Here is a 14620-nt window from a genome sequence, read left to right as displayed (position 1 = left end):
GTCATAAATATCAATGTCATTATCACATTTATTGGTTACCTTTAAACAAACAACGAAACATTTACTTGACAATTTATGATATTGTGCTGCCGGAGTTTTGAGAATCGCAACCCTTTTTAACTGTAATTTTATAAACATGTTGAACACGTTCTTTATGTTCAAAAAAAAAAACACATTTTTTTCTGTTTATTTCTTACCCTATTTGTACTACAGTGTCGAGGAATTAATGTGTCTTTTGTATAGCGCGCGAGATACGGCGAATGAATAAAACTCCCAATCTTGTGGTTCAGCCACTTCGTCAGTTGTCCTAACCCGACGCAAACCCATTGGATGATTAAATACAAAGCGGACAGCTCAGCCGACGATATATATCAGATATATATATATATTTAGCGAACTGACGTTAGTACCATTATAATATATTATAATATTCACAAATATTTCTAAAACCGGCCTACGGACGGAGTACCGTCATGCTAGAGAAGCGGACGTGTAAAATAACTTTGAATATGCATAGCTAACTATCGTCGGCTAATCCTTTGGATAACTGTTCCATTTTGTTCGTGTAAACCCGTGTAACTTTAAAATGTCAAGGTTCGAACTGACAGTCTATGTGTGTGAGTGTGGGACGTTTACATGACGTCTATAAAAACCATGAAACATATCTTTTAAAGACTAATATTATTTTGGCACGGTGTACAAGAATTTATGATTTTATGGTTTTTTTATGTTACTAGCTAATAAACTATATAATTTCAAAACCATCGGAAATTAAGTTTACTTTTGAAGAATAATTGTTAACGTTTGTTAATATTTTAAAACTATTTTTATGTTCGGATAGTCACCGGCATTTCCTTACCTTAATTAATCGTAAAATTTAATAGCATCGTTTATCTTTCTGACTTTAACACGATCAGATCCCCGGAACATACTATTTAAATTTACAACTAATTTTCATCTGCAGATAAATCGTATAGAAAAACTGGCTTATTAATTGACTTACAAATTAGAAAAATGTACGGAATATTAAATTTCTAGTTTATAATGCACTATAATACGTATATTACGGATATATTGTATGAATATTATATATCTATTAAAGACATTTTGGAAAAATATGATTTTACTGTTTATAAAAAAGATATAATTTTGATTATCTGCAATAATTGCATATTTGATTATCTGCAACAACAAATTAATTTATTATTTGATATGATATAAGTAGTTGTATACACAATAATTTTGTTACTGTTAAAAACCAATTCTTTAATCCTTATACCCGGTTGTGCTATAGTTGTTTATTAATTTTAAATTTTGATATATTTCCTATAATGTGTATAAATTAATGTTTTGATCAAAAGCGATTAACGTACAATAAAATATTAAATTTCTATCAAAATACTTTTATAATATTTTATAGTTATGTATAATGTGAGACCTCATACTACATTATAGAATACAACAAAATCGATTTCTAATCCCAAAATATATTCTTATAACATATATGATTTAAAAATTGTATTTTATCACAGGTGTAAAAAGTTATTGTAAGCCCAATTGTTTATTTGATATATGATATCCGGCCTTTGAAAATGTCGAGGCGACTGAGGGAATAAATCCCCTATTCAATAGCAATATTATTCTACCAGCTGTGTGAGTACGCGGCGGACTATAAAAATACCTACACACAAAGAGTTTAAAACACAATTCCAACAGTAGCAGATGTTCAATTGAAAAATTTGGCTCGCGCGTAAATACGATTTTTTTTTGTAAATTGTCAAATAATAAAAATTTTGATCAAAATGTAGGGGTATTTTTAACTTAGGGGGGATTATGTGTTAACCCCCCAAGCCCCTCCCTCAATATACGACCATATTGGAGTTGTCTGTCAATTGCATAAACTGCCATATTGGAATGCGTACCTATATAACTTGTCAGATAGATATGGTTAAAGTATACTCAACATCTGTACAGAAAAAAAACTTTTCTTACGAAGGTGAACAATGAACAGTACAGTATCCTCTTATGGATTCAACTATTATTATACGCAATTCCGAAAGTAAATGACTATCCTTTAAGGAGTTAAAACACCTTGAATTTTTTTTCTTTTTAACCATTAGAAATCGAATGCTTGTATTTATACAATAGTGTATTAGATCGAATTAAAAAATATTTTATTATTTTTATATTTTATAACTACTGAACATGATATTTTCTGTATACGGCTGTCTATATAATAAAATAATATTATTTTAAATTCACTTCTAAGAAGCACACGTTTATTGTATATATTATTATAGGTATATAATTTATCTTAATTGTTTTAATTAAATATATATATATTATATAGTTTAGATAAATGTAACTATTTGATGGTGTGTGTCTGGTATAATAAGCGTATACGGATATAATATAATATTAAAATTAAAAATGTGTGTATCGTTCATTGAATTTATTATATTATATTTAGTATTATGTTATTGGTAACAACAAAACGGTTAAAATGGTTGCATGTCCATAAAATTTGAATAATTCTTTATAATTTTTATGTTACTATTATTTTTAATATTTAATATAATATATAGGTATATAAATATATAATATACCCATATATAGGTACTTAACTATAAAATATATAAAACACAATATCGTGTTTTTTTTTATAAAATAAATCTTTTATTTTGAAATGTATAATTTAAAAGCGTATCCGATGTTGTTAGTATTATTATAGTGTTGTATAAAAAAAAAAAAGTGAATTTATAATATCGTCTTTCTATAACCGCGTACAATAATGCATATAGAGATATCAGTATGCTAATGTGCTTGAGAGTGCTTTGGAGTTATCGTAATCGGAGTGTCTAATAAAAATCGTTTTTAACCATTTGTATTGGATTAGTGCAACAATAAATGTAAAATATGTTTATTGACAAACCGCGGAGTTAATTAGAAAAATTACCACTAAAAAAGATTGCACGGCTTTCGGTCATTTAGTAGTTGCGCAACAGCCGGACATATATTTTAGGGTTTAGCATATATTTGGTTTCTTCTTAGTGTATAGTTAAAAGATAGTATCGGTACATGGAAACACTTATATAATGATAAATTAAACTGACAGTTGAAGATTTTGTTGTGGTTTTATTATAGTCGCGTATGTTATAAAAAAGTCAACTGAGAAAATATTTAAGACATATTACAAGAATATAACTATATAAGTAACTCGCTCGGAGCACTCTTGAAGTTCAAAAACCAAATGACATATATATACGTATACGTGCAGAGGCTGAGAAAAATAATTCAAAAATATGTTGTTTTTTTTTACAAAATCGACGCGCGTACCTTCCTTATACACAGTAAATAGTAAGAATCTACCACTTCCGCGACTCTTTTGCAGAACGACACAATTATTCCGTTTTTCATTTTAACGACTTATATGATAACATTGAAAAAGCGGGGCTAGACGTTGATTTTAATCACAAGGAGTTGAATAGATTCAACATTTAGGACACGCCCACATTCTCACGATAGCGTCTGAATAATATTTCCCTTTTCTTGCTCCCCATTGGCGAACACGGCACGCTACAAACCGCAAATACGCCTAAAGGTACTGATTTCAAACTTATAAGAAACAGGACCACTATACGGCACACACACTCGCTGAATGTGCATATAATATATATTTTTATTTTATTTTTCGTATTATACGGGTATCGTCAAAAAAAAAAAAAACTGTGGTTAATCATCATAATTAATAGTGCAATAATTGTATGGGTTCGTATCGGTTGGCTATTAAATATTATAATACCGGCGGCATGCAGTTTTCGCATTTATTGTGGTTTTTATTTTGTACACATACCATCTCATATACGCATCATATGCACACGCACGTACGTACGTGTATACATTATAGTTTACACACACACACACACACACACACACACACACACACACACACACACACACACACACGTGCACTCGCACGCACACACGCGCGCGCGTGCATTATAATAATATATTATATTGGTTATTGAAATTAAATCAAGTGACAATAATTGGCATACAAAAACACTGACCGCTATATGTGTAACTCGTATAATATGTATATGAACGGCAGAATCCCGTTGGAGGTATTTTGCCGATTGGATAATGGGTTCCTGCTACAATGATGAATATTTCATATAAACTCGCAGTATATAGAGGTACCCACAATACGCCGCAACAGTGCGGCATATATAATATTATAATATGTATATAAGTGCGTGTGTGTGTGTGTGTGTGTGTGTGTGTAGGTTACTCTCATTGTCCACGGCAGGAAGAAAAACCTGGAATATATATATATAAATATATATAAAAAGACCACTGTCACTGCGGATTATATACAATACTCTAATAACAATATAAACGATATATTGTATATTGGTGCATTATATTATAATATATATATATATTCGAACCGTGTGCGGGGGTCAGCACAGTAAAAGCGTAATATTTGACGATATCTTAATGTTGTTACACGTTTATTTTATAACAATAATATTATAGACTATAGGTAGTACAGACTACAGATGTATTATAGTGTATTAGTTAATACAGTATAGTAGTAGTAGTATATGATATAACTATATAGAAATAGTGCATAATATACGTATAGTCGTACACTCGTACTTATACGTATCGGCAGTTGTAGGTACTAACCTATCAGTTACTAATAGTAAATTGCGTGGGCTCCTCCGCAAACGGTGAATGTATACAATGTTTAGTTTTTAGCATATATACCTATGACCGGGTGTAGGTAGGTTACCTATAGGTTACAATAATGACTATTGCTCACATAACACAATATTATTACATGAGTGTCGGGCTAATATAAACGATATAGTTTTATAAGGTTAAGACTTGAAATAAGACGCCGTTCTAATTTGTACCGACACATGTTATTATTTTGTTTTGATTTTTATATTCGAACGAAAGCAATAATTATTATTAATTATATTGTAGTAGTTGTCGTACGTCCTTCTTATTGTTGTTATCAATTGTTTGCGTAATTGACGACACTTTTATATGAATTCAATTGGTTGCAATTAATAGTGATGTTAATTTATTATTGTTAATAATTAATATTAAATAACGACGTGATAAAGGTGTATGCCAAATTTCAGCTTGATGGGATTTTTTCCGAACTGAAAATCTAATTTGACTGGGCTTATATGCTTTCAAGAAGAAATTTCCCCAAAAAAATGTATACCTTAAAAACAAAGTTTAGATGTCAATGAAAATATTTTAATTATAATAAAAAAAACCATAAAATATGTACATGATGTTTAAGCTTCATTTTTAAATTTTAAAATTTTAGAAATATTCTCTTAACAATTAAAAAACTTTGAATTACTATAGTTGCTAGTAAATTAAATACAATTAAATCTACTATAGTATAATAATATACTAATTCCACTCGTATGATATAATAAATATAATATAAATATATCGTTTCGAAATTTATTTTCATATTATACCTTTTTAAATTTTATAAATAAAACAAACAATCTATTATGTATAATTAAGTATTGCAGATTGCAATAAACATACGTATGTACATCGTATGCGGATGGTATTCTTTATGAGATGGGCAGATATGGAATTCATTGATTCACGGATATTCAATGATGGTGACACTTTTTGTCTTTTTGTGATGATTTGAATAGATTTTATTAAAAATCTAAATTAATTAAGATTTAAGTCTCTATATTATACTTACTTTAGGTTGCGAGTAGGATCACCAAGAATAATGTTAGAACCAAGAGCAAATATGAGTGAATATGAGTAATTATTGTCAATTAAAAGCAGAATCATTAATATAGGATTTTGGCAGTTATTTGTATTTTATATATTTTTATATTTGTATGAAGGGTATGGTATAATATACAATTAATACGAAGAGTTATAGATTGGGAGGTTTGAATTTTATTTGTATTTGATTTTTTGGCTTCATCCCGCGTAGTTAGATGTAGTATGTCCAAATAGGCATCAATAGAGTTTTATACAAGAGTGATTTGAAATGTATATAATTATTGTTTTTAAGTTTAAAATATAGTATTTAATTATAAGTATGAATAGTATGATTATATAGAATTATAGAATACACCAATAACCATCAAATTAGTAGTTATAAAACAAAAACAGATTTTCTTTTTCATTCCTTGATCGCGAATTATCCCACTACTTTTTTATAATTTACATTTAAATATTTTTATCACAAGATTGTTAAAAAATAAAAGTAGTTACTTGTAAGAAATTTAAAAATACTTATTAATTTAAAATGTTTACGTTTTATGTTTTTAATATAATTATTATTAATTATATACAAAACCTTAACTTTTGTCACATAATAGGTATGTAAAATATAAGTCTGAACAGTGAAGAATTATTAGATTGTATACAATAATTGTATGATTACATTAAATGATACTAATTTGGGATAGTCCTGACATAAATTATAAAGTATGAAGTTCCCTGTAAATGATACTTATAAATTTAATTTTTATGTACGTATTCTTATTTCTTATAGAACTAATGAAAACATTACAGGTTTTTTATAACTTAATAAAATCCCATTTAACTAGGTATATTTTTTTTTTGTAATCACGAATTATATTTTAAAGCTGCTCTAAGTTTTATGAAATATATTATAGTCGACTCATTATAAAAATCAATAATAAAAACATCGCGTGATAAATAATTTGTGCATTTCTAATTAAATTTTACACATTTATTAATATTATTAATAATTATATAACGACAATAATAATAGCAGAATAATAATTACTCAATTAGGTATTAATTAGTTTAGAATCTGTTTAATATCGTATCAGATATCAACACTTATGAGTGCCGAATATTGAGTGACTATCACCAGGAAATAAATATAATATGTAATCAAAATTCGAAAAATATTAATTGCACATATATAGGTGTATAATGTATATATCTATAATATGTATATAAATATATTATATTGATTTCGATTTTGATCACGTGTTTATTGTTTATGTTATTTGTTTCTATAGTATGAATGTGTAGGCTGGTTGTCGATTTATTCGTGATATATACGTGATATATATTTTTATCAATATTTAATAAAGTGTAGGTACTAGGTATACTTATTATAATGTAATGGAATGAACTATCGAGATACGAGATCATATTCACGAAAATTGTAACTAGATTAAATTGGATAACATGTTATTGATCACACTGTACCTATTATATTAAATGAATAACGATTTTGGCGTTTGGATTAGAAGATTATATGTGTCAAAAAATTTATTTTTTTTCCTTCTTTATTCACGGTTGAATGCGATGTATTTGATTCTTGGTCCGTATAGATATATCAGCCTACATATAGCTAGAGTACTTCGTCCGGCCACTGGGCTGTATAATTTGTTTTTGTACAAGCACGTATATTTTACTTAATTCCAGGAGCACCTTTACACAACAGTGAAATAACCATTAAAATTTAATAGCCCTAACAACTATATCATTTGATTTCTTGATTGTTTTTTAATAGTTCGAGAACACTCTATTGAGAGCATGCATTTTGTTATAAATAAATAAAACGATCGCTCGCGTCTTAGCAGAATTAATATATCTGCAATCAAGTACTTTGATGTATATTATAAATTATTAAACTTATTACTTATGTCGTTAAAATATGGTTTTGAATTGAAGCTACTCAATTCTTTATCAATACGACGATTATTTAAATATTTTTAAAAATGTTTAAAAACCTTAATAAATTCAAAATAAATAGTTTTGTATTATATTATTTAATTTTACAACCAATCTCCTGTGTTGGGTCGTTATTCTATACACGATACCTATATAAATAGCTACAATTAATCGTGTCTACAGACTACAAAGCGTGTACAACTACGTGAAGGCATATATTTTTTTGTTTTAACTAACCGCCGCCGATAAACATGTTACCCCTATATCATAAAAAAAATAAAAAACAATTCCCATAGAAAAAAAATGTATATCCATTTCGGTATAGTAAACTAATTAACATCAATTGTACCTCTTTTTTGATGCCTGCGGAAAGACTCGTTTAAAAATACCAAATAACAATGTACCGGTTCAGTAAGAATGTATTTTTTTACCCGTTCAAAAAATGCCTGTACGTTACTTTTTCTCAAATTCTATTTCTATATAATATATTTAAGTACCTTTATTTCATAATACTGGTACAATACACTTTTACAAATCAGTAAAAAAAAAAAAAAAACGCCCGAATAAAAAATAAAACCGTTTATTGATTTATAAATAATAATAATAAATTCTATTCCAAACATATATTACTGTAATATTACTTATATTTATTTTTAAAATTAATTATTTTTACACGTAATATCTCATCTTATTTCAAAATCTTATTTTTACGGTAACGTATTTCAAGTGTGAAATATAACTGATACATTTATGCTTTCATTAGGTCTTATCGGAAATAAAACTATTATTATAACGATTATATAAAATAATTATTTATGAATAAATAAACATTATTTCTTAATAATGATTTTAGAATTATAAATTTGTTAAAGATCATGTGGTGTATAAGTATTTTAAAACATTATATTATTTTGTTCCTTTGTTAATATAAAACTTGACTTACTGTGGGATTTATTTGGGAAAACAGGTTTTAACAACAATTTGTACAATAAAAAACGCTGTCTTACCTTGAAACTGTCAAGCCCTCAAATTATTGTAATATATATATATATATTTATACAGGTATATATTATATATATATATATATATATATATATATATTTATACAGGTATATATATATATATATATTATATATAGTAGGTAATCATAATACAATTTTGCTTAGGTGAAGTCCAAAATTATAGATCTCACATATTCGTTATGGTTGCAATAAAAAATGTAGGTAATTTAAATAAAATAAATTTATGATAAATAATAAATTTAGTTTTTAGGGTGAAAAAATACTTTATCTTTTAGATTATTCTTTTTATTGAACCTCAAAAAACAAATATTAAATAATCCAATGAAATAATAATTGTGTTGATTATTTACACAGAACGTCTTTAATGAACTTATACTATGGATACATATATACTATGTATGGATAGATTTTTTTTTAAATTACATATGCAAATCTGAAATCCTTAGCCAAGCAATAATAAATGTATAAAATAATAATATTTATATATATTTACAAATTGTTAATACAACGTACCTAACTAAATATTATAAAAAAATAAAATCTTAACAGACCGTAGATATACAGCTATATTTTTTAGGAATGTTATAAACCAAAATTGTTATTGTATAAAAATCTCCTTAATCCTTTTAATTTCATAATTTCCATAACAAGTAAATTAAATAATTACTGTTAATTATACAAACACTAATTTTTAATGACTTTAAATATTCGTTACACATCATTATTTAACACAAAGAAAATTCGTTTTACCGGGGTATGGGATAATATTTGAATAGCTGATACCGTGTGCTGTGAAATACCTGGGCTACTTGGATTCAGAAATATTTTTAGTATTCGGCTGTGTTCATTTACATATTTATTTTAAAATTATGTCTGCGGATAAAAATACATTTACACATATAAAACAAAAATCCATAATTTCTATTAGTTGGAATTTATTTAAACATATTTCTTTCTTAAATTATATAGCATTATGTATAATGTATATTATATACGTACTTACATAAGGATGCACGTCTATCCACGGTCGTCGTGGCGGCGGTGCCTAAACGGTTGAACAGTGGATAGTTTTTCTGGTCGTCATGCTCTGGCGCAATTGCTTGGGTCATTAAAAAAAGTAACACCATTGAATGAAAATATACGGTGTTTGAGAACATGATCCGGAATGCGTTAAGTTATTTTAATAAGATAACATCGATTTGAATATATGTAATGGTACGTATATACGTATACGAGTATCTACGTACCTGGGCGAGATTATGGGAACAAAAACGTATAGCATGGAGCCAATTAGCGTTTTTTTTTTTTTTTTAAATTTTCGGCTCCCGTACGGACAACTACGCATGAGTGGATTCGCGAACGTGTACCAATGATTTATGTGTTATTTGTTATGTTTTATATAGGTATACGTACAATGTTTAATGCATATTATTATACAATTTATCAATATCTATAATATATGCGTATTAATGTATTATCTTCATCTCTCACGTGTGTTATAATTGTTTTGATTTTTTTTTTTGTTATTCACACAGGTAAAAGTGAAGATTTTGGACAGAAACGACAACCGCCCGATGTGGCCGAGCGCTCCGATCGAGTACAAGATCTCCGAAGAGATACCGATCGGTTCGCTGGTCGCCACGCTCAAAGCCACCGACCCCGACTTGGATTCGACTCTCACGTATACGGTGATCAGCGAAAACGACAGCAGTAGCTCACCGTTGCTGCTGGACGCGTACACGGGCAATGTCCGCGTGCGCAAGCCCATAGATAGAGAGACCAGCCCCAGACACGTGCTACCGGTACGGGTATCCGACGGGGTACACCACAGTGACACGACCGTAGTGTTCATCGTAAGTACAATGAAATTGTTGTAAATTATTGTCAATCATAATCCAGTTAAACAAAATAATTTTATGCGTACCTATTATTTATGCAAATATAAAGTGTAGGTACACCGTACATGTTAGTCAAATGCCTCGCCCTATAGTCGGAAACAATATAATATATCTTCATAAAACTTCATGGTATTTAAATCGTTGTTTCGAAGTCGCGATGTTATTTACTTTATATATTTGTATAATATAAATAAATCTATTTATATTCGTATATTAGGTAAACACTACGAATAATTTAATTGTACCACACAATTTATTTTACAAGTTTCAGTTAATTAGGATACCTAAACAATTATATCGATAATTTTTTTTCCACTTCGAGTTGAATTAAAAATAACATAGTATTATAATTATTATACACGATATAAGCACTTAAAACGTATCAATGCCAAACGGTCAAGTCGATTTTTCTCGCCACGTTTAACATTTTTGCAGCTCTTAACCAAACACGTTCTTCCCCTCGGCAACAACGCAACACTGCAGACGTTTCAGCACGTGCCGTACATTTACTGTATTTACTATACCGTCTATATCTAATACAATCATACTAAAACATCACGCGATCTCCGGCTATTCGCTTGTATTTCATTAGCTATATTCTACATAATAGACATGTAATATTTTTTAATTTTAGATTTGTAAGTCATAATATATTTATTTAAATCGTTCGAGCTATAGTAGTGGCGTGTACTGCCTTCCATGTCGTAAATAATATTTATCGACTCTGTTTATTATTATAATATTTTAACTTGGTATTATGCATTAAAATATACCTTGTACGTTTATCATAGACCGTCCGTGCTGTGGTGTCAAAGTTCTTATTATAGGAATGAAATTAAAAATAAAACATTATTGCGAAACTAATCTAGTTTACTTGTACACAATAGAAAAACAGGTACACCATAGTATAGTTATAGTCGTTTTTGACGAGTCAGATTGATGCTCCGTATGACTGCATAAATATAATATAATATTATCATAAATTCATAAACGATAAATAAAACATAACCGAGATATCATCGAATCAAATTATTCTTGATATTCTCGATATTATGTTTAGAATTTAAAATATTTTCTCCATTTGCAGGTTCTAGACACCAACGATAACGCACCGTCGTTTACCAAGAGCGTGTATTCGCTAGACGTGAGCGAGTCCCGGTCTAGGGGCACAAAAATCGGCGACATCACGGCCGTGGACGAGGACGAAGGCGTCAATGGTGTGGTTACGTATTCAGTGATCAGTGACTGGGCTAACGACGTCTTTAACATCGATCCGCACACGGGAGCTTTTACCCTAACTGGAAAACTGGATCACGAGGAAGTGAGTATTTAAGTCAATTTTAACCAACTAATGAATTACACCGTCATTTCACTTTTGGAGAAGACTGATTCGCTAACAAGACTGAAAGTTTATTGATATATAGTAAACTAAAAATTAAAAAACAAAAAACTGATAAATTGTATAACCTAATCGGGTGGGCTAAATCAAATATTTGAAGGGAGTGGTTGTGGCTGTTGTTCACTAAGCCCACCTTATCAAACTGCTACCGCTTTCACATTATTATAAACTTGTGCGATATATTATAAAATTGTATATTATAATAATAACGATGTGGTGTGTTTGCGTTGTTCAGGTGCAGCACTACATCATGACTGTCCAAGCCCAGGACTCGGGAAAGCCAATGTTGTCCTCGACCGTGACAGTGTATATAAACGTTATCGACGAAAATGACAACGCACCCGTATTTGAGACAAATAGTTACAATGTGGATGTTTACGAAAACGCTACTGTCAACACAATTGTAGCGACGGTGATGGCAACAGATCGTGATTCAGGTAAACATTTAACCAACCGTCGACGTTTACTTCGATGCATAATATTGCGTGCGTGCGTGCACGAGTATTTGTGTATGTATATATATATATAATATAAATATATATATACATAACTAAGTGTTTTGCGGAAACACGTGTTTTATAATTTATTAGTAAACATATTTTTTCTAACAATCTTTGCCGGCATGCACCCGATAATGAATTCGATCTGTCGAGTGTCGACTTCGTAAAAATTTATTTTCTCTAAGTATATATTATACATACCCAACAATAGTAAATATATATATATATATATATTAAATATAATAAGCGCTATTATTAAAATTATACTGACCAATCTCGGGTTTTATACATAAGTTCAGGTATAAAAATAATTATATGTAAATTATTATCGATTGCGTGTTTAATTTTGTATGATATAAATTATTATTTATATGCATTATTTTTTCTCGATAAGTTAGATATTTATTTATTTTTAATATTTTATTTATTAACTATAAGTCTAAAACGCCTCAATGAACTCATTTGTTCTTGAGTTTTTTATTTTATTTAACAAAATGTATTTAAGTGATGCATGTTTTGATAAATAATAAGTTAATGCATGCTGCATTTTTTAGGAATCAACGGACAAATCAAATATTCAATTCAATCTATAGACCAAGAAGATAATGATTTTACTATTGATCCGGACAATGGCACTATTTGGCCACATCGCAATTTGGACCGTGAGACCGTAGCTTCATATAATCTCGTGGTAGTAGCCAAGGACGGGGGACGCCCGGCGGCTTACGAACTCTCAACTACTGTGCAGGTAACATACACTACAGCAATTTATATACATGAAATATAATTTCATTGTATTAAATAATTATTAATGAATTTCCTTCGTATAGATGACAATTACAATCAAGGACGTTAACGATTGTTCGCCTCAATGGATTACACCAAACGTGACTGCAGTTATGGAAAATGTAGAAATTGGTACTATAGTTACAGTTCTTAAAGCTGTAGACGATGATGAAGAGAAAAATGGATTTGTCGAGTATTGGATAAATTCTGGCGATGAAAAAACATTTACAATTGGATCCATCGATGGAGTTCTACGTGTAGCGAGTTCTTTAGATCGAGAAACAAAATCATCATATAAATTAGAAATAGGAGCTAAAGACCGCGGCGATCCTTCTCTAAATTCAATAATGAAATTAACAGTTAATATTTTGGATGAAAATGACAACAGTCCGATTTTTGATCCAAGACAATATACTTCATCTGTACCAGAAAATGTAACCATTGGATACACAGTTATCCAATTATTTGCCACTGACAAAGACGTTGGTCCTAATGCTGGTATAAGATATACGATCACAAACGGAGATGAAAATTTGGATTTCAGTATTGCTGATGACACTGGTTTAATACGAGTTGCAAAATATCTCAATTATGAACGTAAATCTCGTTATGTGTTAACTATTAAAGCTGAAGATAGTCCTGTCGGTATTGATAACCGTGTTAATTCTGATGAAGTCACAGTTATAATTACTGTTTTGGACATAAACGATAATTATCCAGTTTTTCCAGACTCCCCTTACACTATAAATGTTCTTGAAGAATATATCCCTGAATCTAAAGAATTCCCAGTTGCTATAGTGAAAGCAACAGATGCCGATTCTGGATATAATGGTAGAGTGAGATATTATTTAAAGGACACTGAATATTTTACTGTGGATAGTGTTAATGGAAAAATATATCTCGTGAGAAGCTTAGATAGAGAAGTTCAATCTGAACATTTGATTACTGTAGTAGCTATGGACTCTGGTAAATATAAAAAATTTAAAAATATAGTAAATTTTTAATATATAATAATTTCGTAGTGAATAATTTTAATTTGACTGATTTTACAGGTATGCCATCATTAAGCGGTACCGGATTTATCCATGTAATTGTTCAGGATGTTAATGATCATAGTCCACAGTTTCAGCAACAAAATTACGTAGTATATATTGACGAAAATAGTCCGATTGGATATTCAGTTACTCAATTGATAGCAACAGATTCTGATATCGGGTTGAACGCCAAAATAAAGTATGATTTGTTAAGTTATTAAAATATTTTAATTATTTAAAAAAATTCTTAACTATTTTT

At 29.2% G+C, this 14620-nt stretch overlaps 2 protein-coding genes across 2 annotated transcripts in view; one reads left to right on the top strand and one right to left on the bottom strand.

Moving 5' to 3' along the window:
• Positions 1–14620, top strand: part of LOC132919412 (cadherin-related tumor suppressor) — a 38555-nt gene that overhangs the window by 6649 nt on the left and 17286 nt on the right. The window contains exons 2-7 of the mRNA XM_060980998.1: positions 10280–10597; positions 11730–11963; positions 12277–12478; positions 13096–13289; positions 13372–14293; positions 14380–14560. Coding sequence (XP_060836981.1) covers positions 10280–10597; positions 11730–11963; positions 12277–12478; positions 13096–13289; positions 13372–14293; positions 14380–14560 — 2051 coding nt within the window. The remainder of the gene's footprint in view (positions 1–10279; positions 10598–11729; positions 11964–12276; positions 12479–13095; positions 13290–13371; positions 14294–14379; positions 14561–14620) is intronic.
• LOC132919413 (ankyrin repeat and SAM domain-containing protein 3-like) overlaps positions 1–14620 on the bottom strand; it is a 60845-nt gene that overhangs the window by 34490 nt on the left and 11735 nt on the right. The window lies entirely within an intron of this gene.

The sequence above is a fragment of the Rhopalosiphum padi genome, chromosome 2, assembly GCF_020882245.1.
Source record: "Rhopalosiphum padi isolate XX-2018 chromosome 2, ASM2088224v1, whole genome shotgun sequence".
Classification (NCBI taxonomy): Eukaryota; Metazoa; Arthropoda; class Insecta; order Hemiptera; family Aphididae; genus Rhopalosiphum; species Rhopalosiphum padi.
The sequence above is the reverse complement of the archived record's forward strand: the minus strand, read 5'-3'. Positions and strand labels throughout refer to the sequence as shown.